Source organism: Parambassis ranga, chromosome 16, assembly GCF_900634625.1.
Source record: "Parambassis ranga chromosome 16, fParRan2.1, whole genome shotgun sequence".
Taxonomy (NCBI): Eukaryota; Metazoa; Chordata; class Actinopteri; family Ambassidae; genus Parambassis; species Parambassis ranga.
Genome location: NC_041036.1, coordinates 6,094,246 through 6,105,412, shown reverse-complemented (window position 1 = coordinate 6,105,412; position 11,167 = coordinate 6,094,246). Strand labels below are relative to the sequence as shown.

General features: G+C 38.3%; 1 protein-coding gene across 1 annotated transcript; it reads right to left on the bottom strand.

Moving 5' to 3' along the window:
- Nucleotides 1-759: 759 nt before the first annotated feature.
- LOC114448667 (DEP domain-containing protein 1B-like) lies at nucleotides 760-8,250 on the bottom strand. Its single transcript, XM_028425774.1, has 11 exons — nucleotides 8,203-8,250; nucleotides 6,812-7,077; nucleotides 6,540-6,684; nucleotides 5,980-6,107; nucleotides 5,766-5,896; nucleotides 5,619-5,666; nucleotides 5,076-5,216; nucleotides 4,816-4,982; nucleotides 3,956-4,132; nucleotides 2,438-2,620; nucleotides 760-1,879 (listed from the first exon to the last, which is right to left on the bottom strand). Exons 1-11 carry the CDS (start codon nucleotides 8,248-8,250, stop codon nucleotides 1,715-1,717), a joined length of 1,599 nt encoding a protein of 532 aa, XP_028281575.1. The 3' UTR covers nucleotides 760-1,714.
- Nucleotides 8,251-11,167: the final 2,917 nt, after the last annotated feature.

Below are 11,167 nucleotides of genomic sequence, written 5' to 3'. Positions count from 1 at the left end.
ACGGTCAAGCAGAAATTATCTTTTTCATCCCAGAGTTCAGGTCACTGCGTGGGACGTGTTTGCTTGTGAGAGTGCAGGTGTCGGGGATACAAGTTGACTTGCAACACTTTTGCTGTCTCACACAGAAGCTTTTTCTCTCCTAATCCCTGCTAAATATCCTGCTGTCACTCAGGCACCCTGCAGCATCATATAATCTCTATTCTACAAGATGATTACTGTCAGCTAAGGGCTTTTCATATGCACAAACAGCAAGGGGGAATGAAATGACTGAAGGTCATTTATAAAACAGACTGCAATAGAGGAAAAATGTGTATTGCTATAATATTTTACAGAAAGAAACACATTTTGAAACCATATGTTAATTGTTTGTGTGTCTGATTGTGTTCACCTGTGTCTTGTTGTCTGTGTCTACTTAAGTTTTGTGATCCCCTCCATCTGTGTTGGACTGTCACAGTCCTGACACCTTCATATTTAAACAGAGCATCATATTGTTGTAACATATCAAAACCTCCTTCATCCATTAAAATAAAGACAAATTGGATTTTGTGTATGACCATTAGTTTTTATAGGAAAATCAGCCTTAACATCAATCCACTTTTATCCTGTAGATTGTTTTCCAGCATCAAGCAGCAATTCAAGTGTAACAGTTATTCCAGCATTTGATTAAGAACATTGATTCTACAAAAAAAGAAACATTTAAAAACAAAAACATTTTTAAGTCTCAAATTAAGTGAAAAACAACCTGATTGACAAGACGGCAACAACACTGAAAGAATAGTATTTAAAAACACTGAAATATGTACCATTCAGGAAAATAGTTCTTATATACAGAATAAAACTAACAAGTACAAACATGAAATGAGTGGTTTGAGTGCAGTAACTTAGTGGAAGATACATGTCAAGTACAGGTTTCAGAAAGAAAGGGCTGCGTCCTATACGTTTATTTTGCAAACTGGCTCCCCAGACACTGGAAATGTTCCCTCATTTGTTAAAATTTGCATGTAGTTACTCATATTCCCTTTCTAGGCAAAAAACCTTTGATATGTTCATTGACAATAAGTAGCTGTTTATCTGATCAAAGAAAAAAAAAAAGATTAGGCTGCGTTATATACCATAATGATCATTCTATAATGGTAATTATAACATGAAATCAATCTTTGAATCGTAAAAGCCAAGCTCATGAAATAATCTGACTGAATGCCAGTTATGATACCAAGAAATGCATCAAAATAAGAGCAACATAAATTCTGATTACATATTATTATTTATTAACCTATGTTAACTTCTAGTGACCTGTTTATACTTGAAATGTAATTTATTTGAAATTTTGATTTTATATCTGAAACACAGTGTACCAATACATCAACCATTCTTTTTAAGAAACATTAGCTCTTTCTTTAGTGAATCATCATTTTCAATAGTTCAAGTTTTCTAGAGATACGATAAGGAGAACATTTACAAAGGTTCAGTTTACTCACATTAATTGAACGTAATGAAATTTGAGCGAACTGACCCTTTAAAATAATCCCTTTAGATTATTAGTGCTACAAATACTGATGAACTTTTTAAAATACAAACTTAGTGGTTTGACTAAATGAAGGTTGTGGCTGAAATGCATTCACAGCCACACTTGTACCTACCTCATGTGTCTGAGGTTGAGGTGTGTTTGCAGCTCAAAGCTGTGCCAGGAAGATGCATGATAAGTGGTGGCAGATCATGCCCTGAAGCTCCAGCTTCTCTGAAAAGGCTGGAAGGGTTTCTTTAGGCTGAAGAACATGAGGTGAGGTTTGAGGCGTGGGGTTTTCTCGGGTATGACAGCAGCTTTGCTTTCCTCTGTGGGAAATCGATTGTGGTAGACGTCTGGGTACAACTTCTGGAACTGAAGAGAAGGTAGGAAATGTTTATTGTACAATGTGTAACACGACACACATGTTGGTTTATCCCAGAACATGTGACTGAAATTTAAAACATCTTCAATATGAGACAGAGTCAGTGAAATTATTGCTGCAACCGTCATCTCACAATATATAACCTCTACAGGCATGGAGAACTCACTGTTCATTCACCTGTATGACATCCTGCAGGGACTGCAGTACACACTTTTTTTTCTGCTTGGCTTCACACAATCAACATGAAGGTGTCATAACAGCCGGCAGGTGATATACATGAGCAACAACCAATATAGGCTCTGAAAAGCCTTCACTGTTGATCCAGTGATTTGTGTTTTGTTCTGTCTTTGATAAGAGCTGTTGTTTTAACATTATACACATTTCTAACACAAAGGAATTTTTTTTAGTGATGCCTCTTTGTGTTTAACTAATCATAATGAATTTATGCCTGGTCTGATAACTGTATATTTGCTCAAAATACAAAGAGGCTCTACCAAAGTATCCCAATATAAATGTGGATTTTAAGATATAGGTGCATGTAGGTGTACCTGTTTAAGCCTTTTCCTCTTGTCCTTTGCAGGGAGTTCTTTGTCTGCGATCAGACCTTCCAGCAACTGCTGCAGGGGGGTCTGAGTACCAATCACCTTCTGCTCCTCGCTCTCCACCCTGCTGATCTGTTTATAAAAAGCCGGTGATGCAGTGAAGTCTGTGTCTGTGCCTGCGTATTTGATCTGATGGAAGACAAAGGAGATGACAGAGGAGTTGGATTAGTTTGATTAACACATCAATTTAAACAACATCTTCTAAATAAGGGTTTCAGGCAATAATTTATAGCATTAAATACAGAGGGACTGATGTGTTTAGTTCTATTTATAGCATCATGCGATATGTAAGTGCATCCACTGGTGTTCTAAAAAATAAAAATCCATCAGGCCTTCATTTGTAGACCAAACAATGTGGTGCACAGACCATAAATACATCCTGTGCTCTACATGTTCTGATGTGCTGGTTAGAAAAAAGGGACAAAAGAAAGTCTTCAAGGTCTGCCATAGTGCTGTAGCTGCAATGTCACACAAACGACAGTGTGCTCACACATTAACGTGAGGTTGTGTTTCAGTCCTTCATACCCAAGTGTTCCTCCAGGATTTCTACCATTATTGCCCAACAGGTGTGTAATGTGCCTGTTTTTAGTTCAAGGTATTATTCAACAGGCTACTTTACCTTGTGGTAAAGTGGGAAAAAAAGCCCTTCATATACAACTTTACTATCTCATGTACGATGAGAAATAGTTCAATGTCCACTTTTCTGTATGTAATTTAACATACCATGGTTCAATACTGACACAGGAGTTACATCACTTGATATTACTCTTACTACTGCCAGCCTCTCCTGTATTTTCAGTACTGATTTTACTTAATATTTTTGACAGTGTGCTACTGTCTAAGATCACTTCTTGTCTTAATCACTACTGTCTTCCACCTTTGCTGCTGAAACACCACCAATATCCCCCCACCGTGGAACTAATAAAGAAATATCTCATCTTGTATTTCTACATAAAATATTTCATTTCATCCTAAGATCATCATGTTGACTGATGGCTGTCCCATGTCGCTACTTATTTACTGGCTGCTTCCTCTCCTTCATTTCTGTTCAATCTCTGTTTACAACAGAGGCAAATCCCAGATGGTAATTTTGCCAGATTGGACACTAAACAGACAATTAAACACAAGGCTATTGAGAGTCTCATCCTACTGTGACAAGTGTTTTCCCACTATCATTAACATAGAAATGTATCCGATTTACCGATTTTATGTGACTTTAATATCCAATTATACAAGTGACTTTATCAATTTTCCACACTTTGGTGAGATGACAGAGCTTTTTCTTAACAAATGATTCACTGATACAGGTTGGTGCACATGGAATGTGGGAGGGAGCAGATGCTGAAGAAAATGAGAGGGAGTAACAACTGAAAGCAGCAGAAGCAGCCCACCTGCAATGACCTCTTTTTGTATACTGGCACAGCTCATCAGTTCATTCTTTGTAACCGTAGAAAGGACACTGACCTGAGCTCTTTTGAGGTGGGACAGGTGCTCGTCAACCTGGCAGCGCAGCTTGGTCGGCACTTGGAAGATGATGTTATGGTGCTCCATCATGAATGTGACCAATTTGGTGGCAAGTAACTCATCCAAGTCCATATCATCTGCTGAGCCCAGAACGCATTGAGAGAAGGTTTGCACCATCTGGACAGAGATTGAGATGAAATCAAACCAAAGTTAACTCCAAGGTCACATATACTTTTGTGTATCAGAATAACAGCAGTTATTAAGTAGCTCTGTCTTCTGGTCATTCATTACATTCATTCATCATAAGCAGTGAACTGTTCTAGTGCTAGTTATTTAAGGGTGACGTTTTTGGATTTAAATATTGTGTATTTGTATTATTAAAAAAAAACAAGAATAAGCAGCAGCATGACCCAGTTTTTGGATTCATGCTTGCAGGAGTTGTTGACAAATCACACCTTGGCTGAAGAGGAACATCATAGAAAATGAAGTGCTCGTCTTCTACATGGGTCATTTCTTAAACGAGGAGAGGAGAAAATGTTGCCTCAAATTCTGTTTACTCTTAGGAGTACAGTACAGCCTCAATTCAGGATTAAAATGAATTCCCACAGCTTCCCTCTGTCCTCAGGCATACACATTATTTTCTCCCCTTGAAACCAGCAGGAGACTGTAAGACAGGTCTTCCCCTTATGTAATCCAATAATCCATGTTGCATGCATGCAGCAGTGCTTCAACAATATAGTATCATATTTCGTATTACGAACCCTAGAAAACTAATGCTACTGACAATGTAGCATTAGTTTGTGCCATCTCTAATAACCAGCTTTTTTGCTTAATTTCTATATTTCTGTTAGAATGTGTACCAGTGTGCGTGTAGCGATTGTGTCATTAAGTGGAGGCAGGTTGGGATTCTGGCAGACGCGTGCCATGAGACGCAGTAAAAGCTGAAGCCGTCTTCGGTTAGGTGGTGGCAGCAGCAGACTGCTGACTTGAAGAGCCTCAGTAGCTACCTCCTTATCCTGCAGCAGACCTGCAAAGATAGGAGGCGAAAATGCAATAATAAAAATTAGGACGAGCAACCGTGCAAAAAAAATATTGTTGAGGATCAGGATCAAGGACTTACTGAGAATGTTGACAAATACTTCATATAGACGGAAAGTCAGCAGTGGTTCTTTGAGTCTCTGGAAGTAGTCTGCTACTGTTCTCAGAACATCCCTTTCAAACCCTGGGTACACTGGCTGTTTAGTTTCATTTCCATTAGGCCCTGGGAGATAAGACAAGACAAAAAATATTTAACAAATAAGCAATTATTGTAAAAGTTATGTGCACTTAAATATGCAAACACATGCTTTTGAGTTTTAAAAAAAGCCACTTTAAAGCGACATCTGCCTCTGGCACTGGAGATTTCTATAGCTCACTCCAGTGTGAGTTATCACCCGTATGAAATATATAAAACCCGCTCTTCTAAGGGACACATCATTAGTTTAAAGAAAGAAGAAAGCATTTAGTTTGATATGGTAATTGTCATTCCAAAGTAATTTTCCTTATGGCCTTCAGGTGCTTGTCTCTATTGAAGTCTTGGTCCCCAAAGAAAAACAAATCCCTAAGCAGATGGTGTTTTTCATTTTCTAAAATTAATGATCAGTCAGCAAAAACTTATACTTACAGTTGGCCAGGCATTTCATGGCTGATACCACCCAATACGGCATGTCCTCTGGCGTTGCAAAAGAAATGTGTGAACCATTATTATTATTTTTTTTTTTTTAAAGTTTCAAGGCAGAAAAAGAAGTCATTGTGAATCGATGCTCTGTACCTGCTTTGTTTTCCAGTACGACTATGCCCGTTTTATTAACATTGAACACGTTGTGAACAATGTGCCTGCCGTTCACATGCAGTGGGTTTAAAACTCCATCTAGTGTCTTTAGTCCCAGCACCCTCTGCAAACTAAAACCACAGGAAAAACATCAGAGAACTGAAAAATGCTTCAACATCAGTGGCATGTATTGAGTATGGAAAGAGTATCATACTGTGCAACTGTCATTGATTTCCAGATGTGGTCCACTTGCTTTGAAGTGATCTCTTTCCTGCGAATGAGTTTGCACTCATGCACATCCCCAATAGCCACACTGTGCCTTTTATTCCACAAATCTGATGTCTGAGCAAAACGGAGAAAAAAGGTAAGAAGTGTTAAAAAAAAGTAAGAGCAATCCATTAAAGTGGGTAATGTAATGCAATCAAATCAAATACTTTACTGCCTTTGTATTGCCTCTGATGTGTTTTAATGTAAGAATGTATCAAGAATGCATCAAACTGTGATGTGAATACATCATAACACTCTGTGTGTTGTGTGTATTGGACAAAATGCGTAGCATTTACACCGTATTGCATTAAATCAAACTTTCGTTTTATTTTCTGTGCACTGCATAACCGTTAAATGTGTATCATAACAATTTTGGATTAGACACTGATATAAACAGTAGAGTTATTTATCTCATCTTGCCATTTGCTCTCTGTCAGTTTAACATTTTGCCTATTCAGGCCCTGCATGAGTCTCTGTAAGCACAGTTCATGCATGTCTCCTTCTCACCATAACAGCAGACTTCATGGGGGCAATGTTTTCCTGCTGAGGCAGCTCCTCATAGTCATCCCAGCGGATGAGTCTGGGCAGGTCACTGCTGTCCTTCGGCAGAGACCTTGTCGGAAAAGACTTGAAAGGAGACAGGGTGGGGAACCTGGACAAAGGGACAGCAGCATTGGGCTTAGGCAAAGAAGGAAAGAGCAGTATGCTGCTGGATCATAACAATGTAGCTGCAAAGTGTCTGACTGTGTGAATGATGTAAAATTATGACAAAGCACTACCTGTACAGATGGCTATTGTCTTCAAAGTCCTCTGTCCCGTGGCGCCCTTTTATGTCTTCAATGACATGGGCCTTAAGGAACTTCCGGAGCAGCTGCAACGTCTGGTAGCGAGTCACCTCGGGTCCAAAGTTGTAGTTGTGCCTCAGCAAGTCATGCAGATAATCAACAGCCTCAGATCCAGTGAAACTGCAGTCATAGCAGCGGAAGTGTGCCCAGTGCCGTCTCAGTGGCATGTCTTCACGGAAAAGTTTAATGGTTTCATTCCACTGCACAGACACAGAGTGCGACATGAGAAACAGACATAGCACAAAGGAACGTTCCAGACTAACATGCTACTGCAGTGCATATTCTTTTAAATCGTGTTAATACATGTATTATGTGGCATTTTTATATTCCAATTAACGTTCAGCTCTCGTTATAAATGTTGATCAGAGCATTAATCAATAATAGTGCAGCACACATTCTCATTAGTTATGGCTATGATTTCAAGCCACGCTGACAGAGAATTTAAAGTTTGTATCATTTAAGTAGCAAATGCAAGACACATTTAGGGAGATCTTTAATGTGTCTTTAATGTTATACCAAGGGAGCTCTGAAATCACTTCAGCAACTCTAATGTATGCAGGGATCAAACAGAGCATTATTTTATCAGAGTGTTTTGGAAGGTGCAGAGATTTTGGATTATCACTTGTCTCAACTTGTCTCAACACAAGGATGGGAAAAAAGGAAAGACGCAGATAAAAATAGAGAGAAAGTTAAGAAAATGAAGTTACACAAGGTCATTACAACACAGGAGAGTCCCAGACAGTAGGAAGGAAATGTTGTCCTGCTCTGGCTGCTCTGAATATGAAAATAGCTAATCATGAGATGGGAAATTTTAGACAGCTTAAACCAGGAAGTTGCCCTTTGAGTCCAGTGGGACAAATTCTTCATTAAAACAAGATGCTGATAATAATATTATGCTCATTATGATGGTGGTACATAATATAGAAAGGGAGAAGTGCTAGTGTCTGTGACCTTAATCCTTAATACTATGAGATTATTAAATACTGGAAGCCAAGAGTTCATAGTGCATTTGTTAACAAGTTATTAAAGGGCTCACAACATTTGTGTCGTCTACATCTGTCTGACATGTTTAAAACGAAACGCGGAGTAAGACAGTAAGTAACTGTTAAAGTAAATGAACTTTAAAGCGTTATTAACGGGGCTAATAAACTTCAAAACCAAAATATTACGTACTCCTGATGCATTATAAACAACATCCTCAATTCACAGCGATGAATAGAGAGCGAATCTACACGTTGATAATGTCCATACTTACACTTTGTTCTTAAAACTTAGCAGATCGTTAGCTTAAAGTTTAAACAGCTAACATTTAATAATAGACTCACCAGCTTCGTCGCCCTGTAAGGACCAGGTCCGATAACTTTACCTTCCATTCCAGTACCGAAAACCCACTTCACTCACGAAAACATAGATATGTGTAAGTTCTAGTAACTTTATATAAAGTTTATGTACAGAGGAAGACAGAAGAAAAGCCCCAAAACAGAAACGTTGCTGCAGCTGCCAACTTTGAATCTAGTTCGTCACGCTGTCTGAACGACGTGATTGGACAGAGAGCTGATCACGTGACCAGCAGAGTCGCAGTGATTTGTGAATGGAGCAGTAAAAAAAACCTATGAGTTAAACCACACAACATGTAACTAGCTATGGCTGCTTACTACTACTACTACTACTACTAACAATAACAACAACAGCAATAACAATAACAACAACGACAACAATAACAATAACAACAACAACAATAACAGTAATGTCTGAAATCCAGTGGATATTATTATGTCAAGCAGCTGGTGACAAAAGCTTTTTAAAAAACAAGTCATGTTGCAGCTTTAGCACAGACAGCAGACACAAGGTAATAATAATAGAAGAAGAAATGGGAAATAATTGCAGAGATAACCTTCTCCAAATCTGCAGAGGATCAGTGAGGTTAATTGAAGCAGTTCATAGCTGCACCGAGGAAGACTGGATTAACCCTTTAATTTGATTTCCCAAAAAAATCTCAACTGAAACAAAACAACTGGGCCACCTGAGGGGCTGCAGACTGTGCCATTTTTATATAAGGTATAAGGTGCCTCTTTAAGCAAGGCCATGTTCTCACAAATCGACCAGGTAAGGAGTTTAATATGCAAATCGTAACTATTAAGTGTTTACATTTCCGGTTTCAGTGGCAAGACATCATTTGAGCGATATCAGCTCCATTCACGTTTCTATGTGACAAACATGTTTTGTCTGACAGCTAATAATTCCAGTTCTATCTTCTACTCTGTTGGCTGCAGCACTGAGAGATGTTTGATCAATAAGGTCAAGACAGAGGTGCTTAAATGCAGACTTCAGATTGACTGAGGCAGAGCTGAGTGCCACCTTGAAATGAACTCTGGTTTTAAAAGAGCTCTATTTAAATTTATGAAAAATACCATAATGGCGATCTCTGACTCATAAAGAGTTTGGATGATTGATGGTAAAATAGCTTGGATAAAACAGTGCAATAAGGCAAAATTATTCATTCATATCATATGATTTTTGTTCCAAACTATTCTCTTTGGGGCCAGGATGTTGCCTGGCTGCATTTTCTTATGAATCAATGCTGAAAAAAAGACTCAAATCAAAACACAGAGAGGACGGCTAAAGGTCAACAAATATCAATAGTTGGGTGTATTAAAAGCCGTGTTTGTAGTTGCCCTCAACTTCCAAGAGATTAATAATAAGCTTGGAATCACATCATGGCTTTAGACTGTACTTAGATCTTCAAAATCACAGTTAAGTCTTCTGAATGAGTCCTGAGCCTAATTAAAAGAAACATATATTAGATCAATTGTACTGACTTTGATCAATGAGGTGATAGCCACACAGTCAAATAAGGTTTAATTCTGCATGACACACTACTTAAGTAAATTTTTATGCATTTATACTTTACTTAAGTAAAAGTAATAGTGCATACTTGATACTTTTACTCCATTACATTTTGCAGCTATTATCTGTACTTTCTACTCCACTACGTTTTTACAATGTTTCTAGTTACTGGTTACATTTTATGAATACAGTTGTATGAATATGTGCTTTTATAATGTGCCTCAATCATGATGCTGTTGCAGTGGCATCCTGCCCCAGGCTGCCTGGTTCATCGGTGTCAAAATCCTCTACTGTGCAGGCCTCAAAGAAAACAGCTGCCGACAGGATTACTAGTAGTGACATCTGTAGAAGCAGAACTGTTACCAGGAGCTAACATCTGCATCTTTTTTTATCAAAATGCCACCATCTACATACATTCTACACTCACTATGTGAGTACTTTTACCTACTTTAAGTAAATATAAAAGTAAGTACATAAGACTTTTATTTAAGTAGGATTCTTGATGCAACACAACTTTTACTTAAGTATATATTTAGTTGGGTAATTGTACTTTTACTTAAGTTCTGAGGTTCAGTACTTCCTCCACCACTGCCCTTAAGCCACTCCATGCCTAAGAAATGTCAATCTTTGCAGCAGTGTGTCAATTCTCAAAGAATAAGGAGCCCACTGGAGGTTGCTTATTTTGGCTTCAGATTTGTGCAGCAAATGTGGAATTATTTTTCAGATAGAGAGGGATTAAAAAGATAGTGAAGGATTTAACAACAAGGTGTGAGTCAACAATTAATAAAACCAATAGAAAGGCTTTTCATTATACCTGTGCTGACAACATGTATAACCACTAACACACAGTCACATTATGATTCAAACTTCAGCACCTTGTGTCTTTTTATATTGGGATTACTTGAAGTGCACTGATCCATCTGTTACATTACATTATGCATGCAGAGGGTAGAGTTTAGTTTCTATATACCTGCAGCTGCATGGGTTTTATACAGCTTTAGCAGCAGTATAACCTCATGTTTGTTTTGAGAGTTCTCCATTAGCTCCATTAGATACAGCAGTCGGTTTCCATTTTTTTTTTTTTGCAAAATCACATAAGCTTGTTGTTTACACAGAGATGGTGAGGGAAATTCATTTTTAAAGGTACGGTGCAGCTCAAAATACATTTTTAAGTCATTCCATGCTTGGAGTTGTTGTCTTGACCTGAACCACAGCTCTCTTATGCATCATGCCCCTCCGGTTATTTTGTACTCCATTACTGCTACATCTTCACAGGTCTCCCAGAGAAGCTTCACACACAGCTGGATACCACCTCTGCCAAGCTACAAACTGGATATTCTGTGCTCTCTTGCCGACATCCCTTGTTACTGCTCTCTTTTTTTCTGCAGACTCACTCTGTTTTTTTTTTTTTTTTAAGGAAGGCTTGCTCGCTCTTTTCTTTTT